This window comes from Schistosoma haematobium, chromosome 5 (assembly GCF_000699445.3).
Source record: "Schistosoma haematobium chromosome 5, whole genome shotgun sequence".
Classification (NCBI taxonomy): domain Eukaryota; kingdom Metazoa; phylum Platyhelminthes; class Trematoda; order Strigeidida; family Schistosomatidae; genus Schistosoma; species Schistosoma haematobium.
The window spans coordinates 6,510,956-6,534,533 of NC_067200.1; the positions used below are offsets into that span (position 1 = coordinate 6,510,956).

Here is a 23,578-nt window from a genome sequence, read left to right on the forward strand (position 1 = left end):
TAGCGGTCAAACGCCATGACATATTCTCGCTTATATCAATGCATGTAGACAACTGTGCACATACATTCGACTGGGAAAGTGTTGAGATCTTGGGTAGAGGCAATTCCAAAAACGCCATAGAATTTTTAGGAGCTTAGCACTCAGGTCAATCAACAAAGACATTGAAATCGATTCAATTTATCAACCAATCAGAAAAATTATGGACAAATATAGGACCGACAATCAAATCATTGGGAGATACAATCAAAATAAAGGAGTAGACAATATCAGGTTAAACGTCAGCAATAACCAATCAAGATCGAGGTTTACAGGACAAGCTGTGAACCATGTGGAGAAATCAGAACACTTTACTTCTATCTGAAGTTTGTGCTGATGATGTCTTTCAGAATAACGATGAAAGCTCCATGACCAAACCAGTCCTCAATACATTACTCTTGCTTGCCTGTCATACTAACTCGTTGATCAAACCATATTAGCCCGAATACTTATCCATTATTATGTATTATTCCCAGTAGATCGGTCCGATAACAGTAGACCAAAAGGGCTGAAGTTTACTTCTGAGAATAAATACATAACTACTAAATGTACTGTTGATAACGTGATAAGTTATGGTGAAATAAATACTTAGATTTTCAGATTCGAGCGACAATCTTGATTTGCGTCGTTTAATAATAATAATAATACTATGTGATTGCCCGAAATGAATTCGGTGCACAGGGTTCGCATTTGCAATATTATGGTTAAAAGCCCTAAACCCCTTTACAATTGGTTTCATTTGTTTCGCTTAGATTCACCAAAAATACTTCTATTTTGTATACATTTGTTGGTTCAATCGACTCTTCTTCCATTGTTTTTCAACTTAACCAGAAAAAATTACAAATATGTTAAGCGTACACGATTATTTCCACCTGATTCAGTGTCTGATGTTACTGGTCCATTAACTGGCCTGTTTTTCTACATTACAAATGGACCGTTCGACAGCGGAAAAACAAAAGAACAATTAATACGTGAATTGGCCAATCTAGGTGGTGCTATTATGAGTAAGGTATGCACTTTAACTGCTTGTGTCATTCTTTATTGTTGTTGTGCTTCTTGTTTTTCACAAAATATTAGAGAAAGATAGTGCCAATACAGGTTTGAACATTCAAATGTCTATATGTATGTATATCATCCTTCGGGTTTAAGGTTCAATTTCAGTCCGCTTACTTCTATTTGAACAGTGGGATAGTATCCTTGGTCTTCATACAAAACAAGACGTTCTGTCGTCAAATCAGATCATGTTACGACATGGGTTTCCTATAATAAACCCGAACCTGCCGAGCAAATGAGAAGAGTGAAATTAGTAGAAAGACTATTATCAAGCAGAAGTGTAATCTACATAAATTATATATATATATATATATCCCCTGATTTAAACAAGTACATAGTTTGGAGATCTTGACTAGGAGCATAATCGACGTCTTCTGGTGGCCCGTTTCGTCAGTATTTCCTCATATGTTGTTTGATCTCTTAAGTCGAAAACTAGGCACAGGTACATGATATACCTATACTCTATCATACTATTAAAATCCAGTACAGGGGCTTGTATTCGCTTAACAAATCTACATTATCTGTTGATGCTAGGATACTGTAACTTAAGAAAAATTATCAAGAAATTCATGTAACGTCGAAGGTTTTTCTTAACAAAGATAGTAGTAAAAGAAGGCATTTTTCAATTGAACCAAGATTTTCAGCGTAGTCCGTGAAAACTGCGATGGTGATGAAAATCCAACCTGATCATCGGCATTCTGTAATGTGGGAACATCGGATATTTGTTATCGTATCATGTTTTCCTGCTGCTTTGAAACTGTCCTAATAAGACGAATTTATCGAGTTTGTATAACATAATTCTGAAAAAAAATATTTGATCGTAAGGATAGGGTTGTAGAGATTGTTGCATTTCATTGGTCACAAACCTACCTAAGTTGGATAACCATTAAAAACTGGAAGCACTGGACGGTCGTTTGGTCAACGTATGGAACTCTTCAGGTGTGCACGCGAAATCAAGTTCTTGGGTTTGATTCCCTATTGTGGAGTCACAGATGCACACTGTTATGGTATCCCATACTAGAACGGAACCGCCGTCAAATACTTCTACGTTTTCGGCGGTTGTCTCACTTAGATCAGCTCGGGATTCCAATGGAAGTATTTGATGTTGAAGAAAAGTAAAACGATAAGGCAGCTGAATAACCTGAAGTTTGTGACTTCTAGGAGTGTTTTGAATACAGGTGGAAATAATACAAGTATATTGGTGTGAAAGGATAATGATAAAGTCTCTATAGCTTAAACTACTTTGTTAAATGAATTTTGTATAGCTTTAGCACTCAGATTTAGTTCAACAGATAACTTTCTAAAACCCAGCCCCCTTTAATATTATCACTATTTCTTCTAGAAAATATTTAGTGAACAACGTATGCAAATATTTCTCTGACACTATAATCGATGATACTGTTGACATTTATATGTCTTCCATTTCATCAGCAGAGTTGATGGAGTGATTTATCGTATCAAGCAAACAGAAAACCCATTTTTCAATTGATGTTACATCCTTGACCGGTTTCTCCAATAATATACAGGAGAGAAATTGTCTCCATCTATGTTAAGGCCTTGACACGATAAGTTAACTGGTTCAACCTTGTGTTTGAAATTTTTTTGAGTTCGAATTGAGACTAACGACCTTGGTCAGAGAGATGAAAACTTTTCTATGTCCTTGTTGGTTAACAAGCGAGAAAGAGAAGATAAGTCAACTGGAACACTACTCTATTTATTCCTAATTCAGATTAATGTAAGAAGATGTGTAAATAAATGGATGACTAACACGACCATAGCGCACAAACTTATAGAAAAATTCAATCATAACCAAACTTAGACATCATGATAGAAAAATGTGATACAAAGGATTACGTTTAAATTACAATAACTTTGGAAAAGAAAAGAGTATGGGGATGAATTATACATCAAACGAAAGCTTATGGTTTATAAAACAAATCAGTGACAAAACTAAGTGTTAGTATTTTACAAACATTAAATTAAGTAAAGTCATGTTCTCCCCCGCCCGCAAAAAGCATTAGCTTCCGTTGTTCATCATGACTTCTTTATTTCTCTATTAACATTTATTGACATAAGTTTAACTGAATTTGTGATAGGTCCAAGGTTTGAATCTCGCAAGGCGCGATCATGGATGCGCACTGCTGAACAGTCCCACAATAGGACGGGATGGCCGTCCAGTACTTCCAGGTTTCCCATGGTAGTCTAGCTTCAACTGACTCATGATCTCAACTATTAAAATTACTATGATTACCTTCCTTTCTCTATCTTTTCACAATGTAATTTTTATCATATGGCGCATACATATTTTGATGCTAATTTTTCTACCAATATTTATTTGTTTAAATAAATACATAAATCGGATCTACGAAGTACTACTGTTTGAAAGTCATCTGATTCAACCAGCCTCTACCTTTGTATGTAGTGAATATATGCTATTCAAGTCAGTCAACAAAGATTTTCTAGCTAATCCTTTTCTCTTGAATAATATTTCTCAGTTTTAGTGGTATTGTATTTTCTGAGCTAAACGACTTAATTGTATAGCTTTCATTTTCTTTCTGGACAACATCGGCGCCTACTTCATGTACAAGTGTACTTCTTAATGTTGTCTCAATTGTTGAACTAGTTCGTTCTAATGGTCTTTTTTGTGACTGACTATCTACATAGGTTTCGTTTTTTTATTTCTCCTCGTATTCAAGTTGACTATTTAGTTCGGTTGACCTCCGATCATATCCTTGATCTCTACCGTACGGTTTAATGTATTAGATGTTTATCAATTGGTTGTCAGTCTGAATGTTGTACTTTCATGTATTCTCTTGAATTCTTAGAGTTTCTATAATCTAGAGAAATATTGAACTTTTCTCCCTAGCCACATTTATGTCGGACAAAATACTACCGAAAGCCATCCACCTAAACCGCATATATTTTAATTCCTGAACCTATTCACTATTCTACCGCTTGATTTTTCGTATAAACCTGTTAATTTTTGTGTATTAATTGATCACTTATTAGAAATTGTGGGAATCCTATAATGATGATGACAATAATAATAACAATAGTAATTATTATTATTACTCGCATTGTAGCTCAGTGTTAATTCAATTGTTGTCTCCACATTGAACGAATTGGAACAAATTCAAAGTGATAATAATGATACGAATAAAACTTACTCGAAAGAAGCACTGACAACTGCACGTTCTTATGGTTTACGTGTCATCAATGAACAATTCTTATCAGAATTCAATCCTAACAGTTTGGACTCTAAAAAATTGGAATCGAAAATCCAGCAACTCTTAGCCAAATATACAATATCCAATTGGGAGGTGAAGGTATGTACACTAGACGCGTATTCAAACATCAAAACACAGCGGTTGTCTCTGGTGTTTTCTTTTTTAATAGGAATTGTTTATTTACATTAAATGCTATTATCCATTAGCACCCATTGCGCACTATAATTTTAGTGATTAGGTAGTAAAAAACATGGCCTCTGCAACACTCCAAGGTTGTGGGTTCAATCAGTGATAGTGTTGTAGGTGCATACACTTCTGATAAGTCGCAGTTCGTTTAAAAATAGTTGTTCGGTGCTCCTTGGTCTTTAATAACTGTTCATAACCAAATCTAGTCAGTCCATGATGTAAACTACCCTTTAAATTGATTAGTCTCCACAAATCTCTCGTCTTAACCATAAGAAATATGATTTGGAAAGTGTGAGTAACCGGTTTGCATAGCTCGCTTTGCTCTTATTAGCATGACTCACTTGTGGCGTAGGCAAGATGTCCATCTGCCTGACGAGCATACTGCGCATCAATTTGTTCTGCTCTACTACATCACTGTGGATTGTGGCTTTTAAAAATGGGCTATTAGTATTTGATCATAGATAACTTTGATGCATATGTAGCGCATGTTTGGATCACTGAAAGCCCTGTTGAGATTACATGCATGTTGCTAAATAAACATGATGAATCAGTTGATTAGGCAGTAAATCCCTATTGAATAAGATAGTTGGAACATGTATTACGTAGCCTTGACCACAACACCTACCTCGACGTGATATTTTTGTCAATATAGGAATAGATTGAAAGGAAGCTAGGGGGAATGGGTGACCAAATCAAAATTTCCCCTAGCTTTCTTCCAATCTATTCTTATATCAACAGATATCATGTTAAGTTAGGTGGTTTGGTTAATGCTACGTAATACATGTCCCAACTATTTTATTTCAGTCCATAAAGTCATTGACTTATTGAACTAAGCTGCGTTGGTTGGTTAGTTGGTTAATGCAAACTATCAAGTTGGGATTCTCTCGATCGATCATGGTTGTAGATGTTGCATGGTATAGCTGAAATATCAACCAGGCGAATTTTACTTACTGACATATTAGAATATTAAATCCAGTATACATTTTTTTACATTCCTTACTTTCTTTCCTTCTCTATGGATTATTACAACTACTGGGATTGTTCTTACCGGAAGGCTCGTGCATTAAAAGGTAAATATATATTTTATATGGTCTTTTTAATGGATTACTTGATGCATTGATTTTTATGTATTTTGTTTTACTAAACAAAACCTTTGAATGTTTTAACCTGGTGTTATTAAGAAAAAAGTGAGTTGGGCATTGCTAAAACAATCACACGGATTACTTAGTTCTTTTTTGTGTGTTGATAATAATGTTTTACTACTAATAATAACGGTAACTTTAATCGCTTTTCTTTTTTCGAAATTCTAAATCTTGTTTACATGATCTTTGGTCTGTTCTTTTTTTACTGATTGGTTTTTCAGTAATTTGTGATCCGCTAATTTTATGTATGTCTCAGGTTCATGTTCTTATTACTAGATATATCCTGAGTTAAATCATTTTGAGTTCTTTTGCCTAAATATCAAAAGTTCTACATTTCGTTTTCTCCTATTGTTAGCGGTTAATGGTTGAATTGTTCTTTGTCCCTGTAACGTGCTTTGGTTTGGGCGCCTGGGCAGTATCATAGATTTCACACAGATCAATAATAATTGCCACTGGCCTCATTGTTATTATGTGACGCATATGTATTTGGTGCCCCCTTGTACCACTGTTTATGTGCTCAAATAAATAAAAAAATAAATTTTTGTCCCTGCTGCCACTATTGAGTTCACAAAAATCGTTCATATTAGCTCGATTGTTTACTAAATCTCAAGTTCTGTAAACCTGTACCAAACTTCAAATATCTAAGGTGTGACAAGTGGAGTAGTCATGTTATATATGTCTGTGTAAAAAAAGTTGACTGAACTATAAAGAAAAAGATATCTCTAATTATCGTGTCGTACTGTACTGTATACAACAAGGATCAACTGATCTTAGTTTTAGGTTGTTTAAAAATGTAGTTGGTAAAGAGCAACGTATTTGTCCTAAATTTAGTTCTTTACAGTCTCAGACCGAACTTTATCTAATATTTTGTAGGTCAATAAAGTTTTAAAGGTGAAAATCGTATTTGTTGACGATTAGTGTTTATTTATTTGAACACATAAGCATGGGTACAGAAGGGCACTGAATGCATATACACCACACAAGTCGCTTGATTTGCGTGAGCTGCAATACTTTCCGGGTGCCCAGACCGAAACCGGTTGTTTTCTTAGGGGACCACACCCGCAGCTCTCGACCTGAAAGTCTGATGCACAAGGCAGTAGAGCAACGTCAGGAGATGCAGTTCCATGATAGCCGGTAACCAATAATTGGTCCATACACCATTTGTTTCCTCAGCATACTGGAGCCCATATACACCATTGATTTGTAATCAAAATTTTCCAGCTTCCCTGGGTGGACCCCCCATATACACCAACCTGGTTGAAGCGCCAGACATTCGCTTTCCATCCTCTCAATTTCGTAAACAACATCACCACGAGAAGGCAATGAGTAGGACTTCCCTGGTAGTGGCTGTATACGCATGGCCATGTGAGAGCATTTAGAGAGAAAGACCTCACTATCCTGACCGTCGGCCGTACCAGGGCATTTGGGGCACTTCACGCTTCGAACTCTGTGCGAAATTCAGTAGCCTCGATCCTCAATCTGATTGGTTTGTCAGTGTAGTACACTTTCACCGTTCCTTTTTGATTATCCTTTTAGCGTTGACTTTACATAAAATAGTATGCTAGGTCCTTCGCATAATATACATATTAAGTAATACTCAATCTAGGCTTCAATTTCTTTTTTTTTAAACGATCACACAACTGCCAATATTGTCCTAATGTTTGTTTACCTATATAGTTGAGAAAGAGGTGAAAAATTTACTATTGAATGATGATAACGGTGAACAAGAAATGATGCGAATGATAATGAAAAATGGTGCAGTGGTTGATCCTCAATCAGAACTGGTCAATAAAGCCACAGTATTGAAAGATGAGAAGGGAGAATTCATGACTGCTGTACTCGGTATGGTTGATTTAATCAAAGGTTCCAATTCATTTTACAAGTAAGTGTAGAGATATATTTGTGTAATACATTTTTTTGTTGATCGTGTGCGCGCGTGTAACTTATAGTGTCACTTCAATTTTCTCGTGAAAGCACATATTACTGTTTATCAAGATTACGACAGAAGGTTCAATGTAATTATTTCTGAATGATGGCCCTATACATACAAGAAGCCTGTGATTTCTTAATAGACGTTGTTAACTGTACAACTAGTGATTAATCCTGACGAACACTACTTGGGGTTGAAAACTCTCTATAGACTCCACCACTAGTAATCGGGTAAAGAACCCTCTCAAGGTTTAAATATTTTCCTCGTACACCTTTTAATCACAAGTACTGTGTCACTACGCATAATCCTGTTTGGTGAAGACGCTGATAAAATACAGAGTCTTTTGGTAGCACCGAGCAACAATGCGTTTCTTCTCCTTTAAATGCAAATTGTTGCTTCAGGACTGGCCTGCGCCAACGTTTGAACTAAGGATAGTGAGTGAAGTATTCGAACTCATCCATAACTTCACTTATCTAGGAAGTTTGATCAGCTCTAATGGGTTGGTGTCTGACGAGATCTCTGCACGAGTTCAAAAAGCTCGTTCGACTTTTGCCAGCTTACGTTACGTATGGTGAAGGTGAGATATCCGTCAATCAATTAAGGGACGAGTATAGCGTGTAGCAGTTTTTTGTGTTCTACTTTACGGCTGCGAAACGTGGTCATCTCATTTCGTTGTACATATATAATTTGCCGAATTGAACTAATATATATGTATGTCCCAGGTTCTACTTTCTTTATGATTAACTGACTGAAGTGAATTATTCTAATTCATTCAAAAAATGTATTAGTGTCATATATTTTTTGTGATATATAAATTATAACATTTAACTTGTATATTAATAGGTATAATAAAAGTTCTGTAGATTATGTCGTCTGATATACAGTTTTTTCTATATTAAAGCACTAAAGTTGTATATAATATTGTCCATAGTGCCCTACTCCATATGATCATTTGTGCTGGTTACATTTCCTAATATCCCTCATCAATATATCCGTTTTTTCTCATCCACGATAAATTATTGAACAATTATGTGTTTTTTTCCAAATAATAACATCCTCCTTTCCACCACAGACTTCAAGCGCTTCAATCTGATAAATCATCACGTTGTTGGGTATTTCGCGCATGGGGTCGTATTGGTACATCGATTGGTGGCACTAAAATTGAATCGTTTCCTAATGCCACTTCAGCTCGTTCAACATTCAAAGAGATTTATTTTGAAAAAACTGGCAATGAATGGGAGGATCGTAAAAACTTTCGTAAAATGCCACATAAATTCTATGAGCTAGAATTAGATTATAACTCTGTAAGTGAACTGTTATCTTTTTTCTTTTTTCTTTTGATTATTAAATGGAAATCAAAGATATGGCTTATAAGGTTGATCACAAGCGGGGTACCATTGCCGCTATTGGCAGTGAGTGGTCGTTTCACTTTTTTGAGGATTGATTGCAGATGAGTCTGTACTACTGGATACCGACTCAATAGTTCTTACGACTAAATGTTCGTCGAGTGACCTGAAGGTCCTTGCTTTCTGTTCCTGGAGAGGTTGTGGGAACACTGTTGAGAGTAGTCCCACGCTAGAGCCAAATAGTTTTCCCTAGTTCTCAATGGTACCTTAATGGAGATCAGTCTGTTATGAATGCAATCTACAAATTAAACCAATCTCCCAAAAACTACCTCAATCAAAAACATAGTTGTTTTCCTTAAAAAAAAACATAAGTACGATGGAATAACAATGGGTTCACGGAGTCGTTGTCACGCTACGAACTCAGCGGCTTACCAAATGTATCTTAATTACTTCTTGAAAGGAACCGGCTAAAGTGCAAATCAATATTTTAAGTCATCGGTCAATGAAATAGAGATTTTTCTACTCCAGTTTTAACACTCATATTATCATGTGGTTGGATCAACCCAGTTAGGCAATCAGTTTTGTTATTGAACTGATCAGCACAAATCATTTAATCAATATTGTTGATCTTAGCTTTGGATTGTTTAATAATGTAGTTGGTAAAGAGCAAAGTATTTGTCCTAAATATGAGTTCTTTACAGTCATAGACCATACTTTATCTAATATTTTGTAGGTCAATAAAGTTTTAAAGGTAAAAATCGTATTTATTGACAATTAATGTAAATCTGTTTCAATGATCGTATCAAGATCTGCTTAATTATATCACCTCGTAAACCTGAAAGTCTTAAGTTTGATCCAGTGGGAGACTATGAATACACACTATTGAAGAGTCCCAAACCTCTTTAGATATATTTAAAACGAGATTGGACCTCCATAGTGTTACCACCCACAAGGATTAATATAGGTCGGTAGACCTCCTATCCTTACTACTGAAAACTGGAGATCACTATTTCTATTGATTACTCCTAATAGATTCTAGTATCAACTGCCATTACTTCAGTTGAGTATATATATTTCACTCGCGTATATCATCAGTCTAATTACACCAATATTCTTGAGATGTATGTGTTTGAAACGCTGTTGGAATTGATGTAAACGTTCTACGAAAAACTACGGAAATATAACTAAAGAAAAAAATGTTAAACTAGAATGAGTCAATATTAATTCCTCTGATTTTTATGAAAAGATCACTTCCAATATGTTTGAAATTGAATGATTTTAATCCTTATCACTGTCATTACAAAGCATGTTTAACTGAAAAGAAAGGTTTCTTCTTGAACTTGGATCAACATATTTGTTAAGTATGTCACATGTTAACTGAACTATTGACTTCCTACTTGATTCTATCGGTTCAAGAATAAATATTTTTCCCTAACGCTTACATAATTGATTGGTGAAAGTATGGAATAGTGACGGGTCAATAAGTACCAAGAATGCTACTTCTAGGTTTCCCCGTAAAATTGAAATATCTGGGATAACGAGGAATAAAAATACTGTCATTATACTGCTTAAAGTATTTGAAATGATAGCGAAAAACTAACTTTTGCCGCTATTCAGTAAAATGATAGCGTTAAATGTATCAAATACTGAAGTTTTTCCTTGTAGGTTGTATATCACAGGAAAGTTGATATTACAATTGAATGCTAATCCCAAACATTTAATGGTGAAACAACTTTTAACCTAGTAGTACTTTTTTTTCTGGAAGAGCTAATCGAACAAAGTTTCTTGGATTTAAACATGTAATTTACTTATAGAAAGCAATTTCTCATTGTAGTCGATATCGATTCCTTTGAAAACCCACACTAAACTCCTTAGCCCCTGTCCTGAATACTTGACCCTGAGTAGAAACAATGTTTGGAGACTTCTTTCAAATCACTGAATAAATTACCATTCTTATGCTAATAAAGATTTTATTAATGTAGGGAGGATCTGTAAAGACTGTAGAATTTCTAAAGTTTTAAGTCACTATCTGATCTTAGCTAGATCACCATTGAAAACCTGGAATCACTGAATTGGTTGATCGTTTCGTCTTAGTATAGGATCGTGTATGCACACTTCTGGAGAGTCCCTTTTATCACTGACCGTCGTAAAAACAATAATACCCAACAAAACCGTGATTACGCAAGTCCAGTTCATTGACGAACCTATTCGTAATTCGTGTTCTATAAAGAAGTTATGCTAAGATTTCATCTATATTACTTACGTTGATGTAAACCTAATCATACACTTTTAATCCATGTGTTTTTATTTTACAGTCAAAGAAGAATGAAATTCAAACTATCAGTAATATACCATGTAAACTACACCCGGCTCTACAATCGCTCTTAAAATTTATTTGTGATGTTAAATCTATGGAAAAAACAATGGCGGAATTTGAAGTGAGTTAATTTCTTTGTTGTTAAAGAAAGGAAGGTGATCTATTTCTTCATTGTTATTTTCCTTTACCCGCTAGTTATATTCTAGGGCGCTAATCTATATTACATGCTAAAGTCGTCAATTCGAATTCTGGTCATAATATTCTCTATCTCTCGTCTACTGTTCCGTCTATAACCTATTATCCATAGACTTAGACTTGACGAATTCTACTTCCTATCTTACACATTTAACCTTGAGCCGATGCAAGCTATGCTCCTATTGGTCTACTATCCACAAGCTTTTTCTCCATTCCCTACCTAGAGTTCCAGTAGTAGTCAGTGGCCGCCTAATGTTATGTGAATATAAACTGGACCACATCCCCCCATAGATTGCCAAGTTACAATCATGGATAGACAAACCAAAAGTGCTAATGAGCAACAACATTTCATGGGTTAAACAAAAGCTTACGATAAACAGAATATATATATTAGTTCATCAAATATTTCCAAGGAGCTGATATTTCTTCAGTCTTGGTTCTGATACATCACTGTCTTTCACTGGTTATTTCATTTTTATGATGAGAACAAGATCAACTGTGTTTAAGCATACAAAACCCTAAATATTTTAGAATTCTAATCGCAATACACTGGCTGTTCTTTGAAGTTCTACTATCCCAAACATGCTGGTTGTAAATATTAGGCTTGAGGACAAAGTTGTATTGCCATTTATACTAGGGTATAGTAACATATGAGTGTTTTCCACGAACAATCAACATTTCCGCTCATGTTACTTTCCCGAAGACGGAATAGTGTATTGAAAGCCGTTGGTCGTGAAAATACCACACCATTTCTAGCATGTCACCTCAGTGTGGTTGTCTGATCACATTAGTTTAGTGGAACTCCTCGACAATATTCAATATTACTCAGAAAAGAATTTTCAAGTCTTTTGAGAAGTCTAATTTGTTTAAATTATCGTATTTTCGATATTTTCATCAAACATATTTACTTTTTTTCTTCCAAATTCATATGTTTTAGCTTGATCTAAGAAAAATGCCTTTGGGTAAACTGTCTAGTAATCAAATTCATGAAGCTTATGATGTATTGAATTCTCTCAGTAAACTTGTTAGTTCACGTCCTTCTACTAAACAACAATCTCAACCATTGGATCGAACACAAATACTAAGTGAATCTACACGTTTCTATACATTGATCCCGCATGATTTCGGTTTCAAAACACCACCAATGTTAGATAATAAGAAAATTATTACCAAGAAAATACGCATGTTAGAAGATCTGTTAGAAATTGAATTAGCTTATAAAATGCTACAAACTAAAGGAGATTCTAAACGTAATCCATTGGAAGAGCATTATGAACAGTTGCATACTAAATTAGAGGTGAGTTGAAATATTGTTACCTGGATTCTCTTGTTTATTTTACCTACGTGACCGTGTTACTCAATTATTGATTTTACTAATCGCTTTTTTTCTGTCTATGTGACAAAAAACTCACTCTTTGACTATTATTATAAACACAATGACTGAAAATTTCAATCTACATTGGTCCAATCAAGACACGAGGATAGCAACGATATACTCTGTGACTGGGACCCATATGTGGCGGTTAAGATCTACAGAACTCCACGAAATCCTTTCAACTAGATTATTCGGTGTATATTTGAAATCAAATTTATGGTAGTTGTAATCACTGCAGCCCATAGAATAATCAATCCATCTTAGAGTTTATATTCAATGATAACTTTATGTTTGTATTGATGAACAGGTCCGTTTTATTTTGGACCTATACATTTTACTGAAAAATAGATGAACCTTGTCATACTCACTGAATTCAATGTAATGATTCCACAAATTAATAAGGTTAATACTTACGTGACCCTGTTATTTGTCCAATGACTAACTGTGACAAGTAATCTAATGTTAGCATACGTTTAAGAAACGCATAGATCATAACTGCTAATGAATACTTTAATATTCACAAACTGGAAGGTTTTAGGTCATTCTGTTTTTTCAAATTCACCGATAGTCCTATCTTAATAAAAAATGTTCGGCACTCAATCTCAAGGGTGTTTCACAGCGCAATTGACGTACAAATAAAAGTCATTCAGAGGGAAGAGCAAAGTGGCTTCAAGATCACATGGTCCATACATCAAAATATTATATTGTCTATCGTGTTTAGATGATTAACTTAAATTACGAGAACAACATTAAATATATAACAAGTCAACGTTAAAAATAAGATTTTGGATTCATGGAACATATAAACTAATCGTAGAACATTATTCTATTTTTAAATCCCAATGTTAAACTTGAATCCTAGTCCTAACTGTAACCATATATCTCAAATCCGAAACTTTAAAACCCATTCGTAGTGAAAGAAAGCATTCATTCATATTTCCTGTTTTTCAATTGGCTTTCCTTTATGATATATGGCAGGGCATAGATTGGATTAAATTATGGTCTATGCAGAGTCACATTAGAGTACTCTGATTGGGCGATTTTTTTAACCTAGTCAGCGCTAGCGGATAAATGGGGAAGACTCTAGAACGTTCCTGTCTATAAGTTGTAAATATACTGAGAATATTCTTATGGTAACACCAACCTGATTAACTTACTGTTTTGTTTTGGAACACAGTCACGTTCCTGTTAATGTAGTAAAGGAAAAAAGGTAAAGTTTACGTATTAGGAGTGTCGGACTAGTGTGGTGAGTTAGGGCTATTATGGAGAAAAGCCTAGAACTAGGTGTTAAGAGTAGGGCTGGAGTTTTGAGCTGAATTTAAAATTAGGATTTTCATCACAAACTGATGTCAGTCAGAATGTAATGCTTTACCATCCTGTTGCTTACAAACATAGGGTTGACATTTATAAAGTTAAAAAGGAGGATATAATTTAGTTCCATTTAACACCCCAAATGCCCTGGTACGGCCGAGAATGAGGAGAGTCCGCTCTCCCTTCCGAAATGCTCTCATATAGCCACGCGTATATAGCCTCTGCCAGTGAAGTCCTACTCATTGCCTTCTCGTGGTGGTGTTGTTTACGAAATTGAGAGGATGGAAAGCGAATGTCTGGCGCTTCAACCAGGTTGGTGTATATGGGGGGTCCACCCAGGGAAGCTGGAAAATTTTGATTCCAAACCAATGGTGTATATGGGCTCCAGTATGCTGAGGAAACAAATGGTGTATGGACCAATTATTGGTTACCGGCTATCATGGAACTGCATCTCCTGACGTTGCTCTACTGCCTTGTGCATCAGACCTTTAGGTCGAAGGCTCCGGGTCTGGCCTCCTAAGAAAACTACCAGCTTCGGTTCGGGCACCTGGGCAGTACCATAGCCTTTATACAAATCAAATGGTATTTGTGTGGCGCATATGTATCTGGTGCCCCCTTGTACCAATATCGATGTGTTCAAATAAATAAAAACACTTGACTACGCGTCGGATCACATTATGTACGTCAACACATAATCTGCCTTTGAAGTAGATATGTTTTTTTTCCATTTATTTTGAGCACCGTTCTAAATTCACACTTGGGTAGCATGATAGATGTTTTTATTATTTTCGAACATTCTAAAAATCAATTATTGCCAATTTTCATCTAGTTAATATCAACACACAAGTTAGTTAGAATCGACAATCGTATCTCTGTGCTTATGTGGTATAGCAACTTGAACTGATGTACGTACGTACAAAGTTCTACGTTGTTACTCACTGACTGAACACAAAAGTTACCTATCATTGCACTTAAAAATCCTCACAAAATCCATGAGAATTTATCTTGATTCTGATTGATTAACTCAGGGATGTCAGTATATTATACTTTTACTCTTTTAAATTACGTAAACTAAAAATGTTTGACTACAGATGGGCTCTTCATCTAAAGTTAGTTTCTGAGTATATGTGGATAATTTTCCACAATAATCTGTCAAGTTATACAAGTGACCAAATAAAATTTATTCTTAATTATAGTGATTTTTTTCAAATAAATAATTGAATGTATGTTTCTTCATTCCTATGCGTAAACACACAGCCTTTAGATAGTAATTGTGAAGATTATAAATTGATTTTGGATTATGTACGTGAGACTCATGGCGCTACACATACACAATATACACTCGAAGTATTAAATATCTTTGAAGTACATCGTGATGGAGAGGATATTCGTTTTGCCAAGTGTAAAATTGCTCAACATAATAAACAGTTGTTATGGCATGGTTCACGTCAAACAAATTGGATGGGTATATTGTAAGCTTATTTTTTTACTTTTCTTTCGAAAGTTGTTTCTAAATTTTCTAATCTCAGCTATAAAATCATTGAGTCCTTTATTTATTATGTTTAGTTTTTGTTCGCCAAAATAGTTTGTGAATTGAATCTTCAGCTATCATTCATACCATGGCTTCTGTAAAATATGTGCGCTAATCCCAACTCCTGCAACTTAAAATACAAGGAGATCAAACTAAACTTCTTATAACTTATGTCTATCAATTATCATGTGAAAGAATCGTCAATCAGAATATCGACTTCTGTGACCTTGCCCCTATGCTAAACCAATGACATGTCAGTTTTGAGTCGACTCTGAATCTTTTTTGGTCGGCTGTATAGTAGCCTATCTCTTAGCCCTACCCATGGAGTCCAAAACACAATCTCAGCCTCCATTGTATAAATAATGTATTTCAGACATACGTAATTTATGTACATACAGACCGGACCGCATCACACCATAAAATGAGGAATAATAATTATTCGAGATCAAGCCAAAATTGGCTATGGGTAGGACAGATTGTAGCTAATAAATTGGGAATAAATTAATAATAATAAATCGTATAGTATCAGGAGGACCTGATACACTTGACACTAATCACTACCCAGTGATCACTCAATTGTAGATACATCTCAGTCCTGCAGGAGTTCATTCTTGTCCCGGATAACTCAGTGGTAACTCTTCTGACTGTGAAGCTGGATGACAGGGGATGAGTGACGAATAGCACGAAACCTAGGTTCAAGGTTTCCTGTCGAGTACCTCCAACTACCACTGGGTATGGAGTATCCACCTAGAGGAGATGGAAACCTCTGATTCCGAACCATTGGTGCACAAGGGCTTCAGGATCTTGAAGAAACAAATGGCATATGAACCTATATTTGGTCACTGGCTGCCGTGTGACCGCATCTCCTAATCGTTTCTTCAAAACCTTGTACATTTTACCTCTAGGTCAAAGGCTCGTTGAATAGCCTCACAGATTTTTCTAACGCTACGTAATTCGGTTTGCATAGCTTAACTTCCATTCCCACTATAAAAGTAGTTCAGACATAAGTAGACTAATTTTTCATTTTACAGTTTACAATTCGAACTGACCTTAGTTAAGCAGCCAGTGGAAACCGGAAAGCACTAGATAGTCGTCCCATCCAATTGTAGGACTTCTCAGCAACACACTTCCACAATCCTTCTAGTTATTGAACTCAGAACATACAGGTCTTGTGACAAACATCTAACCATCACGAAAATTATTGGATCGGAGTGTATCTAAACCTTCATCGATTTCTATATTCACCATGTTCTAAAAACTCTCGCACTTACTATTTGTGTTTTCACTTGATGTCCAGATCTCAAGGTTTACGAATTGCACCGCCTGACGCTCCAGTTACTGGTTATATGTTTGGCAAAGGTATTTATTTCGCTGATATTGTCAGTAAATCAGCTAATTACTGTTTTACGACACAATCTCAACCGGAAGGACTCTTACTATTATGTGAAGTTATCCTAGGTGATATGAATGAATGTTTACAAGCGGACGCGAGTGACTTGCCACCAAACTATCATAGTCGTAAAGGTGAGTAGTCCAATACTTTATCTTTTATTCTTTCGATTTCGTTCTCTGGTATTGTTGTCAGACTAACTGAAATAACCCACTCATTGAACTGCACTGATGACACTCCCAAATCACACTTGATAGGGAAACTCTGGAAGATATGGAATCTTTCATGTACGTAGACAGCATCACCGACGAACAAGGAGGATCTGATGCAGACGTAAACGCACGGATTGACAAAGCAAAGACAGCATTCCTACAGTTGAAGAATATATGGAACTCGAAGCAACTGTCAACCAATATCAAAGTCAGAATCTTCAATACAAACGTCAAGATAGTTCTACTGTACGGAGCTGAAACGTGGAGAACTACTACAACCATCATCAGGAATGTACAGTTATCTATAAACAATTGTCTACTTAAGATACTCAAGGTCAATTGGTCGGATGCCGTCATCAACAACTTACTGTGGGAGAGAACAAACCAGGTTCCATTTGAAGAGAAAATTAGGAAAAGACAATCGAAATGGATAGGACATACATTACGCAAATTATCAAACTACATCACGAGGCAAGCCCTAACTTGGAATCCTGAAGGGAAAAGAAGAAGACCAAAGAGAACAATGAATCGAGAATCGGAAGCAGACATGAAAAGGATAAATAATACTTGATAACATCAGGAAAGGTTCGCCGATGAAAGAATTCGATAGAGAATTCTGTTTAGCAGCTTACAGTTTATGGGGGGTAACAGGCTTAAGCAATTAATAATAAGTAACTGATGGTATTCACAATCTACCTTCATGTGATTGCTGATTCATCAGATTTATCAAAATAACACTACTAAGGTTGAATCAGACCGGATGAACTCTTGATTTCTTTGAATATTTGGAATATGACTATGTACCAATAATTAACGCTTTTACAATCCATAAAAATTAGTTTTATTTCAGAAAAAATCCCACATTCAAAGTGTTAAACTCAACCACAAGACAATCAGTCAACGATTGGCACATGCACAAAAATCACCAGTTCACATTGTAATATGATTGGACAGTTAGAATATGTATCATCAACCAATAATCAAGGACCAAGATATCCCATGAACACATCAGCCAGCAATGGTCCTTGACTGATGCGTTAATCAATAATGGTTACCCTTTGAAGTTTATAAACCGCTGGAAGGGTTGCAATATGACTAGACCTATGACGCTTCTGGCACCCAAAAAGCGAGTTTATATTACGCTACCATTCAGAGGTGACACAAATAGTCTCATGTTGAAACAGAGACTTAAATTAGCTATCAACCGGACATTTTATGCAGCCCAACTTGTCATTATCGAAAAGACAAGGTCTATGTTTCAACAAAAGCCCAAAAAGCACGAAAACGATTGTGTCACATCCCATTGTGTCTATCAATTTACATGTATGTGTGGAAACACGTACGTAGGGAGGAGCAATCGTGATTTGCAATTAAGGGTGGGTGAACACATACCAAAATGATTGCAGAATCAGATGAATTTCAATGGTTAAATAAGATCACAGGATAGACAGACATCATCCTCCATTGCGAAACATTTGATTGAGACGGGTCATAAGGTTGACATCAAGTCAGGATTTGTAGTGTTATACAAAAGCCTTCAAGAACGTATACTAAGGTTTTATTGAAGCCCTGGCTATACGAAAACTGAAACCCCCTTTATGCGTTCAAAAACAATTTGTGCTTACACTTAACCTACCCTGGTAGTACTGATTTACTATCCAGAGTGGTAATCATATTTGTTTTTGTGTACTTTAATATTTTTCCTTTGTTATGACTTACCCTTAACCTGTCTAGTTGACCTTTTAATTTTTCATATATAAATGTTCTTAACAAGTATATGTGTGATCAGATTGTTCGAAATGTATTGCGCAAATATATCACATAATTCTGATAAACTACGTCTTCTCATTGCATTATCGAAATTTATCAAAGCGACTAATTCTTTTAGATTACAATTAACCAATCAGTTGTAAGGATGGAGTTTTGTAGTAGAAATATGCAAAGCTACTAACAAGTGATTAGCAAACAATTTTTCAATATATATATATATATATATATATATATATATATATATATATATATATGATAGACTTGGCATGTGAGACAGATATATTGGTACGACTAGTGGTTTAGAGCTAGGCAGATTGTAGGTCAGACAGTAGTTGTTTTCTTTCCAACACAAATACAAGCACTTCACATACAGTGTGAATCTCCGAGTATAAATCAGCCAAGATAATCAGAAGATAACTTAATAACGCTAAAAATCTTACTGATAATGATAATCCTACATAGCTTTTGCTGATTGATTTCTATTACCGTTTTATTTCGCTAAATTTCTGTATATTTAAAGGTCACGTTTTCATTACCATATATATGTACATAGAGTTGTATCATTTCACTTTGTTCTAGTTTTGTCCTTTCTTTCTGTGTTGGCGTCTAAGTGTTAAAATGTTTTTATATACTACTAGTTGCTCTTATTACGATTGAACAAAATCTCTAGTGAAGCCGTTATATTAAAATACCCATTTCATATTATAAAATTACGAAGCGGGTGTCTATTTTCTCTCTATAACCAATCGCGGCTCTCTTTCACTTATTGTCCTTTTCATTCTTATTTATCTAGGCATTGGGTCAGTTACTCCGGATCCGTCGACATTTCACACCAATAAAGATGGTGTTGTTTATCCTATTGGTAAACCGATTGATTCAAATGTAGCAAATACCACTTTGTGTTATAATGAATACATTGTATACCATGTATCACAAGTGAAACAAAAATATTTAGTTCGAGTGAAATTTCATTACAAATGAACAACAAAAAACGAAATTGTTTTTTGTTCACAGCTAAAAATTGTCATCTCAATTACTCTATTTCTTATATCAATCGTTTTGCTCATGGTGTGTGTACGTGTCGTTGATTAATCTCGGTGCGTTTATTACATACAATCAATTTTATTATTCTCCGGTGTCTGAATCATTTCGAGTATTCTTTTCATTTATCTTCTGTTGCATTTAAGACCAACATTATTATTATTTTCGTTATTATCATCTATAGAGCTTAACATATATACATTCGTATCATTCATTTGAACTCCTGAGATCATTTCACAGAGTCAATAAATCAATCAAATACGTTCATGCTTTTGGTTGTTTCTTTTTTTTATATAAAAAATTCTCTTTATAAGCACTAGTGTTGCGAGGGGAGTAGTTTTGTTGCTCAGTGGACTGATTTTAGTGAAGGTACATTCCGTTCTCTATCTGAACTGACGGAGATTTGAACGTTATGATCGTTTGACACTCGTTTGTAAAATTTACTGCCGAGGACATCCTTTGGCGAATGTATAGCTGTTAACTTGTGGAAACTAGCTTTTTTCATGAAATTCTCCCATTTTCAAACAACAAGAAAAGCATGTTGAGTTTGTGGTGAACACTTTTTTTTAGTTCAGTGAGATGATTTAAATGGAGTTGCACTGTCGTAGGTTAGTGAATAAAATGATGATCACTAGTGTTCCAATGTAGAGAAGAAGAAGAATTAGAACATATACTTATAGTTCGTTTTTCTTTTCTTTCGAGAATTTATCATTCATACCTGACTAATGATTCGCACATGGTACTTGCTAGCTTGAATAAATGGACAAAAGATTGGGATTCAAAATGTTGAGTAAGAGTTATAAGTAGACTTTAATGACTTCACAATTAAAAAGTTACTGAAGATGTGAAAATTAGTTGTAGTGAGAAAGTATAATTTTCTTTTCACGTTTTCAAAGTGTAATACGACAATACTTTGACTCCATACACTAAATATAGACTGCATCATATTACACCTGAGTATACGATTTATAACAGCTGAGTGATAATAGACTAGATAGTTATTTATTTTTCCTAGTACAATTTTTTTTTCAGTCCACACAGAAGGAAGTTTACAATGAAACCAGTGTAGAAATCAATGGAAAGGAGTTATTCACAATATTTAGCAAAATTGAGCATTTGTCTTCATTCTCTGCTTAAATCACAATCGCAAGACCATTGAGGGATGTAAACATAACCTTTAGGAAATTCACCAACTTACTTGAGTGTGAAGATGGTTATCAATGAATGTATGAAATCACAATCAAAATGTAAAGTTTTCCATTGCAATCGGGCATCAATTCTAACGCCGAAATGCTATTTAAGCATATGGATGAATGAATTTCGAGCCAAAATCCAATACTCGTTTTCTTAATCCTGATTGATTCTTGCTTAGATTATCATCTGTTTTGTTACTTTGAATGATTTAATAAGCTCCTCATCATCACTACAGCTAACCGAATTCAGCATGTAGAAAATGCTTGTAATACACTTCTCCAGAGATATACACGATGTTCGATAAAGTGACCCAATATACAACTAAAGCAGTTTTGATTTCTTCATTACACACTGAGTTGATCCACATGATTTGTTTGCAAACTCTCTCTCTCTCTGCTATATCCGAACGAAGACTAAAGGTATGGTACCTCCCAGGAACAATTTATGGATGTACTTTAATTTTATAATTACTAAGTAACTAATATATATATATATCATAAGCTCCCGATTTACTCATTAACTATTGTTCCTCATCAGTTAACAGTTTGTTATCCACAGTGTCTCTACTCACAGCCACGTTAATCTTGATCATGAATAATTATTATTTTTCGTTTTATGATATGATCTAGTATGTTTTGTATAGACTACGTCCTCTTGGAATATAATATTCATTCACTGATTTCGGTTACTGACTGGAGAATTGTGGACCAATAAGGACCTAACGGTTGTCTGTAGGTTATCAGTTGTGGTTGTGTATGTGTAATTGATCAACTCATAGATCTGCGTCAACACCTGAACTAAGGATAGGGAGTGAAGTAGTCGAACGCGTCGACAACTTCACTTATCTTGGAAGTCTGATCAGCCCTAATGGGTTGGTGTCTGACGAAATCTCAGCACGGATTCGAAAAGTTCGTTTGGCTTTTGCCAACTTACGTCACCTTTGGCGAAGGCGAGATATCCGTCTATCAATTAAAGGACGAGTATACTGCGCGGCAGTCCGTTCTGTTTTAATTTACGGCAGCGAAACATGGCCATTAAGAGTAGAAGACACCCGTAAGCTACTAGTATTTGACCACAGATGCCTTAGAAATATTGCTGGCGTGTGCTGGGATCACCGGGTAAGTAATAGTGAGGTTAGACGCAGGGTATTAGGGAATGATGGTAAATCAGTTGATGAGGTTGTGAATCTTCATCGACTGAGATGGTTGGGCCACGTGTTACGTATGCCTGAACACGGATTACCACGACGTGCAATGTTAACCGGTGTAGGGGATGGTTGGAAGAAAGTTAGGGGCGGCCAAACCAAAACGTGGCATCAGTGCTTGAAGTCACTAACTTCTAGTCTGAGCCATGTTGGTAGATGCAGACTACTTGGTTGGGGTCCGCGTGACTCTCGTAACCAATGTTTGGAGACTCTTGGTGACATGGCTGAGAATCGATCACAATGGCGTCGGTGTATACACTCTCTGTCTTCCCTTAAACTAAGAGATTAAAATCGCCCCATATCTTTCTTTCTACGAACTAATTCTTTCTTCCTGTACTATATCCATCCTTATGTTCAATCTTTCTTTTATATATTACCACAACTGGATTAACTAATCTTATGAATCCGGTGTCCATCTTGTTGTGTTAATGAGGTATGACAACTTGGACCGATGCATATATGTGCCTGGTCCTACGTTGTAGCTAACTGACGTATCCATCTAAGTTACTACATTACTACAAAGACACATGAATTTCGAGGTAATAATTATTTTGATGGTGAAAAAACACTACGCATTGAGAATATGATTAGAGCAGAATGAATGAATTTCTGAAGTAAGAAGTAAATGGTCATTCTAAAATTCAAAATCTATGGGAAAACAAAAGACTAATATATCTTTGTCGTCGCGGTCAATCCTGATTTATAACACTCGACGCTTTCCGGACTAAAACACACGATAATCTCATTGACACCCACTTTGCATCTACAGATATGTTCAAATCCAATAGTTATTGACTTCACGGTATTATGTCATATTTTCATTTGATTGCTTCCTTTCAATCTAATTCTACGTCAATCAACTCCGTTCGTGGTTACCTATCCTAATGATCTCAATCGTTAAGGGTTCGTACTTTCTCACTAACTGATTTAACATCTTTCCTCCTACACACAACATTACTCAATAATCAGTGATTCTAACATACATTGTAGTGTCCCGATAATAATAATGAGTGGTAATTTTTTGGGATCTATTTATGGACCAATACTGTGCGTATATTTTTGTCGTATAATTGTTAATTAACTAAACTATTCATATTCATGTCCCTCTAATTATGAGC

The 23,578-nt window shown here is 35.4% G+C and overlaps 1 protein-coding gene across 3 annotated transcripts in view; it reads left to right on the forward strand.

Moving 5' to 3' along the window:
• The window catches only part of PARP1_1 (Poly [ADP-ribose] polymerase 1), a 40,425-nt gene extending 16,880 nt beyond the window's left edge, over positions 1-23,545 (forward strand). Inside the window, exons 7-18 of one of the 3 annotated variants that reach the window (XM_051217381.1) lie at positions 868-1,045; positions 4,173-4,415; positions 5,557-5,572; positions 7,322-7,526; positions 8,647-8,878; positions 11,236-11,358; positions 12,370-12,729; positions 15,376-15,590; positions 16,947-17,173; positions 19,815-20,118; positions 21,095-21,675; positions 23,363-23,545. In XM_051217381.1, the coding sequence (XP_051064775.1) occupies positions 868-1,045; positions 4,173-4,415; positions 5,557-5,572; positions 7,322-7,526; positions 8,647-8,878; positions 11,236-11,358; positions 12,370-12,729; positions 15,376-15,590; positions 16,947-17,173; positions 19,815-20,002 (1,987 nt within the window). In that variant the 3' untranslated portion in view covers positions 20,003-20,118; positions 21,095-21,675; positions 23,363-23,545. Of the gene's footprint in view, positions 1-867; positions 1,046-4,172; positions 5,573-7,321; positions 7,527-8,646; positions 8,879-11,235; positions 11,359-12,369; positions 12,730-15,375; positions 15,591-16,946; positions 17,174-19,814; positions 20,330-21,094; positions 21,676-23,362 lie in introns of those variants that run through there. The other 2 variants (XM_051217382.1, XM_051217380.1) reach the window with 2 other exon arrangements.
• Positions 23,546-23,578: the final 33 nt, after the last annotated feature.